The sequence below is a fragment of the Macrosteles quadrilineatus genome, unplaced genomic scaffold (assembly GCF_028750875.1).
Source record: "Macrosteles quadrilineatus isolate MER2022 unplaced genomic scaffold, UCM_ALF_1.0 Scaffold_1__1_contigs__length_201487025, whole genome shotgun sequence".
Taxonomy (NCBI): domain Eukaryota; kingdom Metazoa; phylum Arthropoda; class Insecta; order Hemiptera; family Cicadellidae; genus Macrosteles; species Macrosteles quadrilineatus.
In genome coordinates this window covers 188264906-188284628 of record NW_026542594.1, presented here as the reverse complement: position 1 = coordinate 188284628, position 19723 = coordinate 188264906, and the positions used below count along the sequence as shown (strand labels likewise).

The 19723-nt window shown below is 32.6% G+C and overlaps 1 protein-coding gene across 1 annotated transcript; it reads right to left on the bottom strand.

Moving 5' to 3' along the window:
- Positions 1 to 804: 804 nt before the first annotated feature.
- On the bottom strand, positions 805 to 6981 carry LOC129003402 (baculoviral IAP repeat-containing protein 7-A-like). Its single transcript, XM_054431697.1, has 2 exons — positions 6606 to 6981; positions 805 to 977 (listed from the first exon to the last, which is right to left on the bottom strand). Exons 1-2 carry the CDS (start codon positions 6979 to 6981, stop codon positions 805 to 807), a joined length of 549 nt encoding a protein of 182 aa, XP_054287672.1.
- Positions 6982 to 19723: the final 12742 nt, after the last annotated feature.

Here is a 19723-nt window from a genome sequence, read left to right as displayed (position 1 = left end):
CTCTTATTTCATACGGCCTTTTGACTTTATTGGCAGCAAATAATGCAAATGACATAGCAATGGGACATTTCCAAAAACAAAAAATACTGTAAATTGGCTGTTACGTATACATTGACGTTTAAATATTGTTAATCAACGTATTTTATAAAGGATTATGTGATCTAGTTTAAATGGAATATGACCTTTCTGTCATGACAGTAGCTGCATAAATAGTATTTTCTCTCTGTACCATATCTTACAGCCAACATGTCGTGTTATTTTCAATAATGTTACCAGTGCACCAAAGTTCGTAATATAGGCAGGTGCAAATAATTTGTCAAGATATGTACCATTTTAGGCAATGTTTCTATGTTTGGATTTTATTGGACATGATAAGAGCAGATATTTGTACATAAATATTTGATATGTGTAGAATAATATGATAAAATGTAGGCAAAAGTGGTGAAAAAGGCAGACACCATCCAGTACAATAGATATAAGATAGTTCAATAAGAAATAATTTATGAATTGCTGTGATAAAAGGATTTTGCACTGATTTCGTAATGGAATGTTACATTGCAAAACATGGCTGAAAAATAAGAAAAACAATTTTAAAATAAAAAAATAACATTAACTCCGTTGTTTGAAATACAATTTAAAAATAAACAGCTGTTTCATTAAAAAGTATGATTCACATGGCCAAAATGTAAACAACTCTGTGGAGGGATCTTTAAAGGCTTCTAGGGCAGAGTCCTAAGGGATTTTGCTTAGTTTTTCTTTTGATAACTCATCTACAGACCAATACATACCTTTCTTTGGACACCTCTACCAAGTGGTGTCGCGAAGTTTGCGTACAGCGAAATTTGCGTACAGCTGGAATTTAGCGAAGACTGCGTACGACCCGCCAGGTTGATGTTTGACGAGGGTGAGACAAGGCCTGACCTTTGTGTCAGTGGAATTTGACAAGCGAAGTTTGCGTACACCAACAAGAACCACGGCTAGGTGTTGACTATTTGACTAACATTTGACTAAAGCAACCAATCAGTTCTCACTGATTAAATAAAACTTACTAACTATATTAAGTAGTAATAAAAATATACCGCTTTTAAATTACTATCTAGATAAATAAATGTATATGTAACTTGGTCTTATGTGATTGTTGGATGTAACAGCCGCTCATACACTAGACAGAATTGTCACGTATGGAAATGTATAAGCGGTCTTTCGGCCTTGACGGTTTTATTCATATTTACAGTTCTGATTATGTAAATACTTAGCGGCTACTATTACAATTAACGTTATTAGTAATCTACAATAGTACAGTTTCTAAATTAAAACTATTTACATTAGTCAGTTCTTTTGGTCTTAACAAACTTAGTTAAATATAGTTACTACCCAAGTTTGTGGAGGTATAATATCGCTTTAAACACGGAGCTATGTCTCTATTGTAATGATACCGGTATTGTTTGCGTATTCTTTCGATCCTTTGGTCCAGCATAAGATAGCGACCAGAAATTATAACGTAGCCAAAATAAAGTGTCTCCTAAAACTAATAATGTTTAATGGTAGCTCAACGTTATTATCTGAAGCAACATTGATTGAAACCCAGATTTGTGTATGTTAAAAATAGTATTTATATGTTACTATAACTTTTACAGTTAAAGATATTTAACAAGGGATTGCGACGTTGTATTCCGCGTTGGCTGGTTACTACATTTAGCTATGTAAAACAGGTTAGTTAAACCTTCAAACCTAACAGAATTGAGCGATAAATAATTAATTGTAATTAAGAAACTGTAAATATTGTACATTACTAATAACGTTGATGTAAATAGTGGCCGCTAAGAATGTACATGGTAAGAACAGCATATAGGAATACAACTGAAAAGACCAAAAGGCCGCTTCATACATTTCCAGACTTGAATTTGGCTTAAGTAAAATTTGTCTAGTAATGTATGAGCGACTGTTACATCTACACTCTATCTATTCTATCTGTATATTATTTACGTGAGCCGATTCTTTGCGTCAAAATTGTGGTGATGAGAGACTGGGAAATCGTAGAACGACGGGAGAGGGCTCAAATTAAAGGTCTTGACCCCGTGACGGCGGGAAAAATAGTGAAATTTTAACACAAAATTAGATATAACGTAAAATATTCTCCATAAGAATAGCATTGGAAGTCATTTGCTGCTGATTTTTGTTTACTTCAATACAGCTGATTGTGATTTATCATCAAGCCAGTAAGCAATATGTTACTTCATTTTTGTTGTTTTTTCCTCCCACAATATCTAAATTATTACTAGAGGTTAAAATACCTTATAATACGTCAGTGTGACTTTTTGATCACACTGACGGATTATAAGGTATTTTAACCTCTAGTAATAATTAAATATATTACCTTTGGACTACTTATTTGCCAGCCAATTCTGCAATGTAGCCTACTGTACACAATATAAAACCACGAATAACCTTACTTATAATAATTCAGACTTTTTAGTTAGTCTTACAATGTTGAAATCATTATTTAACTGTGCAATTTACAAACTTGTGTATTTTTTTGTAAATTAGTTAAACACGTGATAAGTAGTAGAATCATCGGAGATGGCTCAAATCAAAGGAATTTAACTTAGAATAGCTGAAAAAATAATGAAGTTTTTTCTTATAACTTGAAGGTTATTTTTGTGTTGAAGGAATGTTTAACATGAAATAACCACATTGACTAAAAAATAAACGATTCAGGATTTAATGGAAAACTTTTGCTTTGTTTTAATTTCAAAACATATGTTCAAGATTTATTCAATTTTTTATATTTTATTTTACCAATTTTAATTTTAGATTAATTTATTGTGGTGTTTAATCAATTATTGTATAAAGGGATAAACCTCAACGGCCACTCTTGGAAATCAACCTGGGAATAAAGATGAAATAGGTTCGTTCAGGACAGGCAATGTATTTGTTCATTAATCATCAAGTAAGTACTATGACAAGTTCCAATGGGCGGAAACACATAATTTTTTAGAGGAGATTTTAACCAGGTACTGCAAAAAAGGTTCAAATAATATAGCCCAGCATGTACGGTGGTAAAGGAAGCATCCATATATAACAGTAAAACCTAGAGGTAGTTTCCGTTTCTTAAAACCAACCAAAAATATGCATGTCGAAGATTCTGATGAAAAGTAATTAATTGTTTTTTAACTGGGTAATGGAAACCTAACCAGTCGCAAAATAGTTAGGAATCAGCCGTTGAATAGACCCCTTTTTGATAGAATATTTAAAATCAATCGCACCTTTAGGAGGAATACCACCACATAATCTTACACTAGGCTAATAGTAGTTTTTATGTTGATCAGAAACAAATCTAGCGATACGTTTGGTCAATGGGATGCTTTTACTTTACACTAATTTTGTTAAACCTTTCCAAAAGGAGCATAAACATAGAAATAATAACTTCGTAGGGATGCTAATTTAGCGGTTTTGACCAAGAACTAAGCTTATCTCAACACACCTTTATTTGCCTTTTCATTTTTGACGAAGACGATTTCCAATCTTTCAATCAGGGAAGCCTTTTTATCATCATTATCATCAAACACAAGACCAAAGCTACCTTAGTAAACCAATATTTATTCACAAACATGTTTGCTGCCTTTAGTAGTTGAGTTAAACCTCTGGAGTAATATAAATTATTTATTAAAAATAACGTCAACAAAAGCAAAGAAAGACTAATAACAAACTGTTTTTGTACAAAATATACAGTATATTGTACTGGGATTTCTAACCTGACATAGATAATTTGATTCTGAGTTTGTTTAAATATTATAATAATTTGTTTTGTATTTGAGCTTTTTAGGGACTTTTAGGGACTGGTTCGGTTATGCGCAATATTATATGCCTATTTAGTTTTCAAACCAGCTTTGTTGAATTGTGAATCTGTATACTATATACTAATGTGTATTTGGAATACGCTATATTTATTTTTTTAATCTAATTTATTTTTATAAGATATACCTTTACATTACTTTTCCTTATTATGTGACTTATTTTTATATGTGTTGTCAATGTTTAGACCTAGAATTCATTGTGATGTTTGATCTCGGCTTGGCTTAGGAGTATGCACAATGTTTTAATATTTCAACACCAGTTACTAATTATAACCAGGCCCTTAGTAATATTATTTAAATGAAACACTTTGTTTGTTAAGGATATGTAATTTGGCTCCAGTTTTACAATTGTCTTAGTTTACTGAAAGGTAGATGGAAAAGAAACATATGCCATACACTGCATTCCCGGCGCCGGGGACGTTTCGTGGAAATACATCTCACCCCCATCCCTCCCGTAGGTATAAGTAAATGCCAGATATGCAAGATGTCAGTTCGTCTTGAGCAGTGGTCATAGAAGTTGGTGAATTATCGTGCTGAGCTATGTCTGCTGTGTCTTTTAAATCGAAATTTGGTGGGGTTTGGTGGTCAGATGATAAAAGTTTTGTGTATAAACCTAAGAAATAGAGTTTAAGTGGAAAAAACAATGATAGCAGATCTTGACAAGAAATAAGGAAAACCAAAGTGTAATATGGAAAAGGACTGACCAAGGGACACAAGTACGTTTTTGTCAAGAACAGGGGTTTCTCAATGAGCTGCAGACAAGCCAAATTTTCCTGGCTTTTGTAGCAAGTTGTTTATAATAAATTGTTGTAAGATTGTATGATTTTTAAAGAAATAAAATTAATCTCTTAAACCGGTGACAAGTTGAAGGGGAGATAGTAGTGGATACATAGGGCTGCTGAGGAGTGACGTCACAAGAGCCATGTGGTGCTTAATTGACGGTTAAGCATCTGGTGGTAATGGTGCGTGACCTAGCACGTGGTGTGGTGGGTTACGGTATGGTGACGTCATGATGACGACATGCTGAGGTGTGAAAGTTAGGTGGATCGATATTTTCAAGGTTATTGTTGTGGTTTAAAAAAAACAGCATATCGGTAAAGGGATAAGTACCGATATGCTGATTTTTAAATTCTTTATTGAAAAATCAAAATTGACATACGAGGAATATAATTGTTTTCAAACTTAAACCTAATACAGATCTAAGCTAAACTAAACATTTGGATCATAGAGTTAGGTCTACTACAGTAACAACAGTTGTCAAATTGTCATCCACACATGTCGCAAGCGAAACAGTGTTTGCATTGGTAAGAAGAGTAAATTACGATTTTTTTTGTCCATGCATATTATACACTCAAAGTTTGCTTCTTTTATTGGAAACATAGTAGGAATTTTGTTAAATTTGAGAAATTAGCTATATATACGACATAAAACTGTGCGAGATAACTATTTGTACATGTTACCTTTGCAATGTTTGCGATATAATTTGTTGTTAATGAGATGTTGTCTTTAGCTAGTTCCACTACAGACTGATGAGAGACCGATCTTACACATTCTTTTTATGCTGTTTATGATTGCTATCTGGCATACAGCAAACAGTCGCAATTAAAATATTTCCACTTTTGTCTTTGCATTTTATAAGATCGTTAAGTGAAAAGTTTGTTATTATGTACATATTACGAAAAGTGTTTGGATTTTGGTTTGCAATGTTTCGTACAGAAAACTGATTAAAAACCATTATTTTATTATGTCGCCATTATAAACATAAATTCAGATCTAAACTAAAATATCACTTTAATCCAGCAAGGTGTATCAGCTATTTAACTGGTATGGAAAAGTAATGTACACAGTGTTTCTACTTCTTCGTGAACAGTTGGCGGTACATGCGGGCAGATCATTGTTCCACTAATTACAACCATGTGCCACATTTGCAACATAGGCCTAGTACCTTATATTTCTAAGACTGGTTTATTCATTCAAATCGTTATGCTTTTGAATGATTTTTAAAATAACAAACATTTGGTATATTGCACATTGATTAATATTAGACGTACAAACGATCAAGCTATATAAAAACAAATTTCCCGCTCTTTACCCTATAATTTACTATTTATTTAAAGCAAATGTTAACTCTCATTAAATACTCTTGGTTGTATTGTAATCCAAAGTATTTCTGTTTATCGTTTGTCCTTTTGTAAAACTGTTTGAATGTTTTTTTATTGCTAGTTGTAGTACAGAAAACTATTCAATTTAACTAATTTCACCGTTAGGTACGGTTTCTTTCACCGTCATCTAGTCTTTCTAATATATCTATCACTTCATTGCTAAACATGGATCTTTTTACACTGTATGATATTATATAAGCATCGGTTCATGACCTAGCACGTGACCTAGGACATGGTGTAGTGGGTTACGTCATGGTGACGTGTCAGAGCTAGGATAGATCGATATTTTCAAGGTCGTTGTTTGGGTTTAAAAAAAAATCAGCATATCGGTAGTGGGATGAATACCGATATGCTGGTTTTTTTAAATTCTTTATTGAAAATTTAAAATACACACAATATAAGGAATATAGTTGTTTTGAAAACTTAAACCTAATACAGATCTAAACTAAAAACACTTGGATCATAGAAATTATAGGAGCTCTACAGTAACAACAGTTATCGAATCGCCATCCGCATATGTCACAAGCGAAACAGTGTTTGCATGGCAAGAAGAGTAAATTACGATTTTTGTTCATGCATATTATACACTCGATGTTTGATTCTTCTATCGGTGGGGGTACAGCAATGTTGTTTGTTGGAATCCTTTTCTTTTGTAGGGCGTTTCTTTCGGTTCTGGATCTCATTTCGTTGACGAAATCTTGTCCTTTGTGTACCAATACGAACGGACACTTGGGAAACCATTTCGCGTGTTCTTCCCAAGGATCATCGATATCTTGCCAATGGTGTAGTCCACCACCGCAGTAAAAACAAATCGTTTGGTCCTTTTTTCCTGCGTAGAAGAATCCTGCTTCAGCGAGTTCGATTCTGCATTCGCTAACAAAACTTCTCGTTCGGGCGTGTATGTACGAGTTGATCCTATCATTTTCTTTTGAATATTCAGGATGTTTTATACACCACGACATGTTACTTCGAGCTCCAATGAGAGTAAAGTGGATAGTAGTAGGTCTCGCATCGTCCTTTTATGCGGTAGGTACCTTATTTTCGTGGAATGAAAACCCGCTTCTGATTGGTTGATTACAGCAGACGTTGCAATGTTCAAGGTCATCCAAAGTAAATTTAAAAAAAAACAACATATCGGTATTGAAACAAAATACCGATACGATCTAGCTTTTCTTTTTCCCATATTTATTTCTAACATTTAGATAAACATATTTACAATAAACATTAATTTGACTACGCTAAATTATTACATTTGCAAAAACTAAACCTAAGATACAAATCAAATAAAGGTGAGGTGTAATGAAGAGGGTTCCCGATGATGGTGGTGTAAAATTCTCCTGTTTTGACTTGTGGTCAGGTCGGAAATTTATGGAGTTATTTCGTACTGAAGGAGTAGATTGATTGTGTTTAGTCTCGTTGCAAAGATTTGGTGTAATGGTGTAGACTTCTGATTGTAGCGGTGGGGTAGAGCACTCCTCGTCGTAGTCAGACCCGTTGTAATCACTAAAGTTCATAAATGGTAAATATTGTCCATGCTCCTTTAAGAATATCCCCCTCGTTTGTTGATGTTCAAATATTAGATTCCAATCCAAATGATCTTTGTAGTTTTCGATAAAACTTTCAGAAAGGTTTTGATATTTACAAATTTCCTTCCAACAGCAGTTGTTGAAAGTAGGAATCATCTCTACGAGTATTTCTTCTGAGAATCTTTGTCTTTTTAAAACGTGAAACCAATTCACCCTGTGAAAGTACATCCTCAACATTTCTATAGTGAAAATGTAGTGCAAAGAAAGAAGTTCCCAGTCCATAAACGTGTCGAAACGTTGCACAAAATTATCGGATAACACTCCGTGAGGAAATCGAGGTTCTTGCGAGATTAAACTCCAAGCACTCACGTTGGTACCCATCGTGTTATCGTGAACCTTAGAGTGTGCAAACTGAACACTGGAAAACTGTGGCAACCCTTTTATGTGATTGTAACAAACTTAGGTGTGGTGATGTTTGCAGAATTAAATTTGATAACTTAAACCTAGAGATATTTTTTTTGTTATTCAGATGATCTGGTTTCATATGGTTTGAGAACCAAAGCTAGCTCATTAAGTAAGCGTGTGATGTTACTTCTGTTTAAGCCAATGCTACAACAAACACAAGTATCGGGACCACAAGTTGCATCATCCTTTGACCATGGACATTCATTGTAATGTTCACCATATTTGGACTTTGTTTTTTCTGACAAACCATGCCTATCTATTTTTCTCTGGATTTCAATAATGTTTTTGATTATTCTTTCGAACTTCAGTACAGCTTCTAAATTCCAACTCACCAACCCTAGTGCGGGATGTGTTAAAACTCGATACAATTCGTTGTTCATGATGGGTTTCCTTTAGCTGGTTCTACTTCAGACTGATGAGCGACCGATGTTACACCCCCCTTTTATGTTGTAAAGTTCAAGGTCATCCAAATTTGTTAAAAAAAAAAAACAGCATATCGGTATCAAAACAAATACCGATATGCTGTTTTTTTACTCTTTATTTATTTATTAAATCTTTTACAAAAGTACATTCTACAAACAGAACTTAAATCTAAGGACGTTGTGACATGTGAAGAGATAATTCTGTAGAGTTGTTTCCGCTTGATCCACGAGACACCAGGTACAGGGATCCGGGTTCGATGCTTCTCAGATCTTCATTTTGTAGAAGATGTACAAATCGTTTAGGGAGAAATACTTGAAACTTCGGTTCATCCCCCGAAGTAAATGGTGCATCACTTAAAGAAACCACGATGGCATCCCCGATGGAAGTGTCAATCTTCTTGATATTGTGAATTGTATAATGTTTGTTTTCTTTTAGTTCTGAACACTTTTTAGTAAGTAAACAGTTTGATTTGGACTGTGCGTTGAATTGATCAACAAACGTTTGTAGGAAATGTGAACTCATGATTTATTTAGTTCGTCGTTGTTGCTAGCTTGGAGTCTAGAGTAATACTCATGCATTGTCAAGGTTTGCTCTTCGTATTTATACCCATCGCTACCCCCACCACTCCTCATAGGCTCCAAAAAAGCTGCTAATCGGTACACATTTTTCAATGCGCACTGTGATTGTGTATGTTGTTTGTTTTTTACTAGTCGACATATATTTTCCAACTTAGGAGATTCGAAATTTTTATCCAATATCACGTCGTAAACTTGCCGAGTCGTATATGCTTGTATCCAATTACGTTTTTCTAATCCTCTTGTGTATACAGTTGTAAACTCATTACAAAAATGATACATAATATTTTCGAGACTCTTGTAGTTTGTAAACCCTTCACACCAATCGATACTATGGAAGTATCTCGTAGTCCATTTATTGGTTCTTTTCGTTTTGCTGTTGAGATTATTAAATGCGAATGGAGGTTCAAATAGAAATGGAAAGACAATCCCTGTATTTAAATCTAGGAATACTAGTTCCTTTATGATATATTCATTTTTGTTTCCTCGAAAAGCTTGAAATTCTACTACACAAGGTTTTTCTTGAATCTCTTCAACTCCGTCAGCGAAGGAAATCTTCCTCTCCATATCGTTTTAAGATAACAACTGGTTTCCACACCACGGTAGATCCCTTTTTTATAGATCAGGCCGTACAGTTGTCAGCGCGTTGGTGTATATTTAACGTGGGCACCTTCCCCCCCCCCCCACCCCCCCCCCCCCAGTAGGCCTACCCCACGTGATGTTAACATATTTGCTGTCCTGTTTACATCTGCTACAGCTTATCTGTTGTTTCCTTTTTTTATTTCTTCTATTTTTCTCCGTCTTGCAAATTCATTACACCTTTAACATCACTCGTCTGTTCTGCTACTGTTGAAATTGTTTCGTGGTTTTCCTCCGTCACTTGTTCCTCCGTTACACTCACAGAACTAGATCCTTCTATCTTTTCTTCGTCGATGTTTTCCCTCTGTTCCAACGCGTTAACTTGTCTCCACATTTCCACCTCTTCAGGTATCCGGTTGAAAATCGATGTATCCACAGGTCCATGCAATATCTGAACGTCTGGTTGTTTTTCCATCGTTTCCACTAAGTAATCTTTCACGACAGGGGAAGAAAAAACTAGCTGTCTCATGTATCTTGTTATCGATGATGTAGCACAACTCAATAAATAAAATTCAGAATTGGTAAGTAAAATTCTTTCATCGTGTTTGGTTAGCTCCCTAAATCTAACTTGCTGCTCCCCTCGCTGTTTAACAACATCTATCTCGATGTCGCAGTCTGAGAGCCTGATTGCAGTTTTTCTTCCAAACAGATTGTTCTCCAAATAACATTCTATCAAATGCAAATGTTTAATAAACGATTCCCAAGCATTTTCCGAAAACAACAAAGTTTTAGCACCATGGGTCAATAGCACTGTTGGAGAATAATCCAACGGTTTGTACATACCGATAGATATAATTTTTGTCATACATCTTGAAACTGGATATGATATACGAAGAAATACTTCTATCAACTTGTGTAGTGGCATTTCCTCTTCTTGTTTCCTTTTCCTTTTTCCGATTACCTTCGTTACGTTGTTGGTGTTTACATCATTTTCTGTACGTGATTCTTCTTCGTTAAAATATAAAAATTCAGATACCGCTTCTTTACATTGGTTTTTGTTTTCTTTATCTTTTAATAACATCGTTGTTGTTGTATCCGTTGCACACTGCGATGATCCCATCTTTGAAAGCGATGTTTTCCGTACTGAGAGTATGGATAAACTGAAGCTTTCCGTTTACTCCGAGTTTTATTTATACCCTCCCACAACGAGTGTTTCTATATACAACACTACTTTTACAATTCCTTTTAGAGGGGTGTATGTTAAAATCTTATCATGCAAAATCAAACAATAAGCGGATGTTCCTTCAGGTTTATTTTCATCCAACTCCAATTACAACTTTATATCCACGCTTGAAGATTTTACAGATTCATTTTGTTTGGAACAATCTATAACCACGACTGGAGCTTTTGAGACACCTAATTTGTTAGAGATCTTCTTCACTATCCACCACTACGGTCTTAAATGTTGATAGATTTTTTCTTTGTTCACCATCATACAAAGGTGTGATATAGCGTTTTTCCTCATTCCAAACAAACTTTGATCCCATGTGTGTTATAAGCTTTCCACCAACGCGATATACGTGTGTGCGAAACTTGTAATCTCCACCACGATATGTTGCAAATCCACTCATACTTGTAGCTTTTGCTATTATTACAGGTTTTGAAGGACTATTTACAACCAAATCAAATTCAACATCACCACATTTAAATATATCCTTTTCAAAATCATATGTCAATGTTTGACTGATAGTGCTTACATCATCTTTGTTAATACCTTTGGCCACATGAGTAATTCTTTTATTTTTACCATCGTAGCAACATCCTTCTGGAGGAAAAACAGCTTCCTTGACTTCTTTTACTGTTAACTTAAGGTCATTATTGGAGGATTTCAAGTTTTCAGTTAATGTTGAAAAGCCATTACTCATTTCCTGCAGTTTTTCCAACTTTTTATTTAGGTCGCTAAGTCTTTCTTCCAATTCTTTCAATTCCAGTTTATTAATATAGTAACGGGTTAAATAACCTCTTGTTACTGCTTGACGTGCGGTTTCAGGATCCGACGAAACCCTAAACCGTTTAGTATCTTCATCGTCATAATCTTCGTATTCATCTTCCAAATCTTTTCTTTCTCGTTTTTGGGTGTACAGAGAGTGACCAAACTTATCAATAATGTGATGTTTTATCATTGGAGATGTTTACTGTAGAGTATATGTAAACCAAATAAGTATAATCCGAGAACCTAGCAATACTTATACTCCAATAAAAATATTGGACGGATAAGAATGATTTTTCTACTTAAGCTATTTTTAATAAGTGTTTACTTGATCTTGTTCAAATGAAGACAAACTGTTATTCTCTCGTTTCTAAAATCAACCAGTCTGTTATCTTGATCCATAATTTTGAGCGTAATATTACTAATTGTCTGGGTTGTTAATGGCAAGTAAATGACAGGATTAGGTATTTCAACTAGTTTATAGCCGGGTGGTACAGCAGGAAAGAATTGATAAATCACATGAGATTGTTCGTTGTTTAGATATGAGCCTGTCGTCACATTACAAATAACTCTTATTGTGTTTACCTTAAAAATGTCTACAATGTTTTCAGAATAATAACTGATTCCAGGTTTAGCTACAATATTTCCAAATCCTAAAAGTTTTCCAATTGAATTAGGCATGGAAAAATCTACTTCCACAGTACATTTGATCATTGATTGAAGAGTATTGTTGTTAGTTCCTAGATGAATGTAGTATTTCTTTTCCTTTGTTGTTATTTTGTGAAACTTCTCTTGTATGTAATCTCTTATATCCTGCACCTCGTATGCACCTTTTGGAATAGTAATCACTTTATCACCATCAAAATGAAATTGGTTGTTTGTTTCATCAACGTTTGGTATTGAGTTGTACGATTCAAAACTAAGAAGACCTATTTCATATTCATCAATATTTCCTATTTCAATAGGTGGGAAATAATTTACGGAGAGCACTGAGCTCCTACCTGAAAGTGTCAGTGTCTTGGACATAACTGATGACTAATAAGCATAACAATATTTATTTATAGATGGCTAGTGCTTTTACTAAAAAAATGAAACATAAATTACCACAGATCAACGTATCATCTAGTGGTTGTTGTCTATTATAATTATAAAATACGTTCTTGACTGGTTTAAAGTATTTAGAAATATTTTCGAAGTTCCTTTGAAGTTACTGATAATTCTGCTGCTTTTTACATTCAACATTGTTATTTATAGCAAACAATGAGTGCACTCTATAATAGTTTTAATATTGTTTATTAACTTAGACTATATACATGCTGTTATTTTTACAACATTTCTCAATTTTAAGCAATTATCCTCCGATTACGTAGTTTATCAACTAAAGCTACTCATTCGTTTTCCAAAAAAGTATGATCGGCTTCCAATAGCTTCATGTATTAACCGCATTAAGTTAATTAATTTGTTTGCATTGTTGTATTATATATTATGTTAGTGTTAGAAGACTCTTTTTAAATAATCCTTCTCCAGAACGAGTTAAAGTCCGGTATCCTCTTTTCTTTTTTCTTCTATAAATTGGATCAATATCGACTTATTACATTGTTCTTCGTTTAACTCTTCTGACTTCTGATGTAAACATTCCAAAATGATATTTGTGTATTTTACAGATCTATTCCTAAGTATTGATAAATTTGAGTTATATGCTTTTTCTGTGAAGGTTTGTTCTACTACAGATATTCTTAAACAAAAGTTTGTTCTACTACAGATATTCTTAAACAAAACTAAAAGACGAAAAATAGATTTTATCGGAAATAGCCGAAACAATTATAATAAAGATTTAGTATGTTGTAGCTACCCTTTAAATTCTGAACAAAATAGTAGAACCTTTGATTATACGGGGTGTTTTTTTAAGTGTGCCACCATTGGGATCTCAGTAACTAATGATTCTACAGCAAACTTTAAATGGGGAAGATTCCCTTGTTTTTAAAGAGATTCAAAAATTATTTAATAATATTTTTTGTAAATGGTCACCATTTTCCAATATGGCGGTCAACTTTGAAATTTCTTATAGGACACCCCCCCCTATATTTTATCATGTCTTCGGATAGAACATGCAATTTAAAAACTTTATCATTATTGACATTTTTTCGATAAACCCCCTTGTTTAGGAGTTAAAGCCTATGGAACAATAACTTCCGATGTACATTTTACATCATGTAGCTCCTAAAAAAGTAGGTTTGTAGCGAAAATGCGAAGTGTAAGTAAGTCAAATAAGTCCTAAAACTGCACCCACATTCCATAAAGACCATAAAAAACGTTAAAAATATTCATTCTATTATTTCAAAAATGGCGAGCATTTTTTGCAAAATGGTGACAAACTTGAAAAGTGGAAAACTGTGTATATTTTATGGTCTTATGTATTTTATGTATAGCATTAACTAATGTTCTATGGTCAATGGTAGAACATCCATTCCTGTAACAATTACGGTCCATAAACTATTGTAACTTAAATTATTATTTTCCTATAAAACTACATGAAATAAAAACAAAAAATGGATTTGATAAAAACCGTTTATGTTTGAATTACTACATTTGTGATCCTTATGGTATTTAAACAACATGGTGCAACTCCAACATAGTCGCTAGATGTCGATGTAATCGGTAGCAAAACGTATGTATATTTAAAAGAATAACTTATACAAACTGTTGACATTTTGTTTTTAAGACGCAAGAACTACAAAATGATCTATTCTCCACTCTGTATTTTTTTTAGTCTAGTGTTTTCATAAAATTTATTCAGACGGTTTCGAAAGCAATAAAACGAAAACTATAATATTAGTCAATGTAAATAGTTCAATTTATTGGTAAAAACTGTTTCGGCCTAATTAGGCCTCATCAGGTGGAGATAGACAAACAGCTTAAATATATAAATTGTAAACTGTGTAAATATTGGAAGTTTACAATTTAACATTTAACAGCTGTAAAATGTCACTCACACGACAGTTTTTTTTTTGTTTTTTTTTTGTGTTTTTTGTGTTTTTTTTTAATGTAATTGCGAACATAAACCAACAAATTATCTATTACCCGCTCTGCGTTCTTTTCGCTTTAACTTTAGTATCAGTTTTAATCATCATCTACAGTTAAGGATAACACTCCTATGAGTCCAGCATTGACAGTATCGATCATAAAAGTTTGGTATTCCATTAAATCCTCTCGGAGAGACGCATTATATATTCGATCTTCGAATATCGGGGATAATGTTTCTTCACTAAAAATGCCAAATCGAAATATGCATCCAAAAAAAGGAGAACCATGGACTGCCAGGTCAAAGAAACTCTCACATACACCATCCATATTGTAAATCATCTTGTTGATCTGCATTGTAGGTGTAGGTGCCAAAGGGAGAATGATATCATACAGTTTAAGCTGTGCTTTTATACGTAACAGTGGAAGAGAAGGGGGTTGAGAGGAAAATGGGGGGGGGGGGGATTAATAGGTATATATGCTATGCAATTGGACGCAACAAGTTTTGCAACGTTTGATGATTTTTAATGCGTTTTACCACAGCTTTAAACTGTTTTAAAATATTTTTTCATTCCCGTATACGTACATTTTATTTGTAATTCAAAAAATGGTGTGGTTTAAATAAATATTGTATAAGAAATGAACAACTAAATTTTTTAGGTTCTAATTCCATTTCTATCATCACTCAAAGAATACAAAACCAATACTTGCTAAGCATTTTTACTGCCATGTCAAAAGTAAAAACCCAAATCTTTAATTAAAATACCATCCTATAAAAAAATATCGGTTAAACGTTAATCCAGTATAATGATTCAATGCTTCACTAGAATTGTGATGTCAGTTAACAAAACCTGTATGATAATTATTAGTTATAAAATCTTTTAATTAGATGACATACATCTGTCATTAGACCTTAAATGGTGAATGTAGTTTGGATTACTTAAATGTTATTTGTTCCTTTACTACATAAATAGATTCTAGGTCAAGAGTAGATTACTGGTCAAAATAGATTCAAACCAGACTAAAAAAATGTTGACCGAATGAGGTGAATCCATAACACGAACCACGGTGTTCCATCATTCGGTTAAATTTGCACTTACTTTTGCTGCATTAGCCTTACTTTTAACATGGGTATACAAATTATAAATGCTGCAGCAGCAAATGATTATTACTGTTAAAACAGCAAAAGAAAGTTCGACCAATGTCTCTTAATAATTAATTAAAAAATTGGTTAGTTTTTAAGTTACCTCTCTTAATACAAAATTTAAATAAGAATAGCAAACTCTTTCTGCAATATTGAAACACTCCTGATGTTAGTAAAAATTAATAAAAACAAATTTAAATGTTTCTTAAAAAATAGAAAAAATAAGATAAAATATATATGATTAGTCAACTTTTATAGATTAATTTATTGGTAAAAACTGTTTCGGCCTTTTTGGGCCTCTTCAGGCGGAGATAGACAAACAGCTTAAATATATAAATTGTAAACTGCGTAAAATATTGGAAGTTTACAATTTAACATTTAACAGCTGTAAAATGTCACTCACACGACAGTTTTTTTTGTTTTTTTTTGTTTTTTCTACTTTTTTTACATTTTTATACATTTTAAATATTTCATTCTAGTTTCTTGAATTGATTGGCAATCACTATTCAAATTTGAACTTATTATCATTTTTGTCATATTTAAATAATTTGTTTAATAGTTCGTTTGGTTCAGATGTTCTTAATGACTTCGGAAGCTTAATCCATACAGTTTTTTCTGCCGATTGAAATTTTGCATTACCATTTGCGTCGTAATTGACCAATTTATAGATAAAATTTTTATTTAGCTTGTGCAGCTTCTTTACTTTTTTCTGACTGTTATTTACAGCATTGTTTTGTGGAGTACTTGAAAGACTTGTTTGTATCATTGTTAATTTTTTTTCAATTTCATTAATCTTCTTTTTCAAATCTTCATTATTGTTTTTAGTTCGAAGCAAATGCTCAACTTTTGACTCCAATTCTTGAGAATGAGTCTGAATGTTTCTTAAGTTTTCATCAATTTTGCTATAATTTGTTTTAGGTTTTTTCTCTTCTTCTTTTTTTGTGTGTATGGTACAGAATTCTCCTCTCGTCCAAGTTTGGCATCTTTCACCTTTCTTAGGTTTTTTCACATAGATGTATTTACAAAGATTTTTTGTTGGTTGAGGGGAAATTACAATAATTTTTCTTTTTTCTTCTACCGGTTTGTCTTTTTTTGAAATTTCATTTGCTTTTTCTTTAGCCCTTTCATTTGTGGATTTAACGTCATCTTCATCTTCAGAAGATGATGATAAAACGAACTCGTTACTTGTAAATTTAGATTTTTTTTTGTCTGATGGTTTTTCTTCTTCTATAGTTACTGCTTCCTCAACAATAATATCAAGTAAATTTTGCACTGATGTGCTAGTTTCTACATCACTAACTTCTAAATCTTCTTCTAATTGAGTTTTCTTCTTTTTAGGAATTGATTCTTCAGCTTGTTCTTGTAGCCTCTTCATTGGTGCTAATACTGGCCTGGGCAATGTTCTTTTTCTAAGGCATGGGTCTTCATCCATTTTTATCGAAACGGAACGCTCTGAAACACAGCACACAATGACAAGAGAGCTACCTATGCTGTGTTATATATGATTCCCTCACTTCCCCCACCCTCAACACAAAGGGTTTTTATAAAATGTAAGGATTAAAACTCACATATTTCAGAAATCATTGTTTATCAAAACATTAGAATTAACTTAACTTATTAACTTATGTAATAGTTTAGTTTATCATTATTTGTTTCTTTTGTCTATAAAATGAATCTAGGTCAAGGTCACTCCAGACTTAAAAAAATAAAACCCGAATGAGGTGGATCCGTAACACAAACCACCGTGTTCCTCATTCGGGTTAAAAGTATTCTTACTTTTGCTGATTTTAACTTTATTTTAAATGATAGTATAATAAACAAATGGTGCACCAGAAAATGTTAATTAACAGCAAAAGAAAGATTACTCAGTGCCCCTAAAAGACTAATATAATTTACTGTAACAGTCGTTTAGTTTTTATTAAATTAGGTAATTTAACTTTATTATATTCGATTTGGATATATAATGTTTTGATAATAGTAATTAAGTTATATCCAAAAGCATAAATGACTAGTATAAATTATATCAAAGAACGCGCATTTGTAAAATAATCCTGATGTTTTTTTATTTGAGAAATTTAAAATCTGTATTTTGTATTTCTAATTTTAGGGTTTTAGACAAGGATTAACACTGTTTCATTCAAAAATAATTTTACTTTTGATGTGAGTTGGAACTATTCATGTTTCAAAGATCACAGTTAACGTACAAACTGCTAGAGCTATGTTTCCACAGAATATTTGCCCACATGAATTATTGTTTTACTTTTTAATTTTGTTAAACAATTTCAAAGATATGTTAGTATTTCTCTATGTTGATAAACCACTGGTCACTAAAAATCGCTAAGGATTTTTTTTTAGATCCGCTGGGTTTTAGACAAGGATTAACACTGTTTTACTTTTTAATTTTGTTAAACAATTTCAAAGATATGTTAGTATTTCTCCATGTTGATAAACTACTGGTCACTTAAAATCGCTAAGGATTTTTTTTTTAGATCCGCTGGGTTTTAGACAAGGATTAACACTGTTTCATTCAAAAATAATTCTACTTTTGATGTGAGTTGGAACTATTCATGTTTCAAAGATCACAGTTAACGTACAAACTGCTAGAGCTACGTTTCCACAGAATATTTCTCACATGAATTATTGTTTTACTTTTTAATTTTGTTAAACAATTTCAAAGATATGTTAGTATTTCTCCATGTTGATAAACCACTGGTCACTTAAAATCGCTAAGGATTTTTTTAGATCCGCTGGGTTTTAGACAAGGATTAACACTGTTTTACTTTTTAATTTTGTTAAACAATTTCAAAGATATGTTAGTGTTTCACCATGTTGATAAACCACTGGTCACTTAAAATCGCTAAGGATTTTTTTAGATCCGCTGGGTTTTAGACAAGGATTAACACTGTTTCATTCAAAAATAATTCTACTTTTGATGTGAGTTGGAACTATTCATGTTTCAAAGATCACAGTTAACGTACAAACTGCTAGAGCTACGTTTCCACAGAATATTTCTCACATGAATTATTGTTTTACTTTTTAATTTTGTTAAACAATTTCAAAGATATGTTAGTATTTCTCCATGTTGATAAACCACTGGTCACTTAAAATCGCTAAGGATTTTTTTAGATCCGCTGGGTTTTAGACAAGGATTAACACTGTTTTACTTTTTAATTTTGTTAAACAATTTCAAAGATATGTTAGTGTTTCACCATGTTGATAAACCACTGGTCACTTAAAATCGCTAAGGATTTTTTTAGATCCGCTGGGTTTTAGACAAGGATTAACACTGTTTTACTTTTTAATTTTGTTAAACAATTTCAAAGATATGTTAGTGTTTCACCATGTTGATAAACCACTGGTCACTAAAAATCGCTAAGGATTTTTTTAGATCCGCTGGGTTTTAGACAAGGATTAACACTGTTTTACTTTTTAATTTTGTTAAACAATTTCAAAGATATGTTAGTGTTTCACCATGTTGATAAACCACTGGTCACTTAAAATCGCTAAGGATTTTTTAGATCCGCTGGGTTTTAGACAAGGATTAACACTGTTTTACTTTTTAATTTTGTTAAACAATTTCATAGATATGTTAGTGTTTCACCATGTTGATAAACCACTGGTCACTTAAAATCGCTAAGGATTTTTTTAGATCCGCTGGGTTTTAGACAAGGATTAACACTGTTTTACTTTTTAATTTAGTTAAACAATTTCAAAGATATGTTAGTATTTCTCCATGTTGATAAACCACTGGTCACTTAAAATCGCTAAGGATTTTTTTAGATCCGCTGGGTTTTAGACAAGGATTAACACTGTTTCATTCAAAAATAATTTAACTTTTGATATGAGTTGAAACTATTCATGTTTCAAAGATCATAGGTCATGTACAAGCTGCTAGAGCTACGTTTCCGCAAAATATTTTCCACATGAATTATAACATCCCTATGCTTTGAATTCTAAAGTTTAAATATTACTTAAACAATT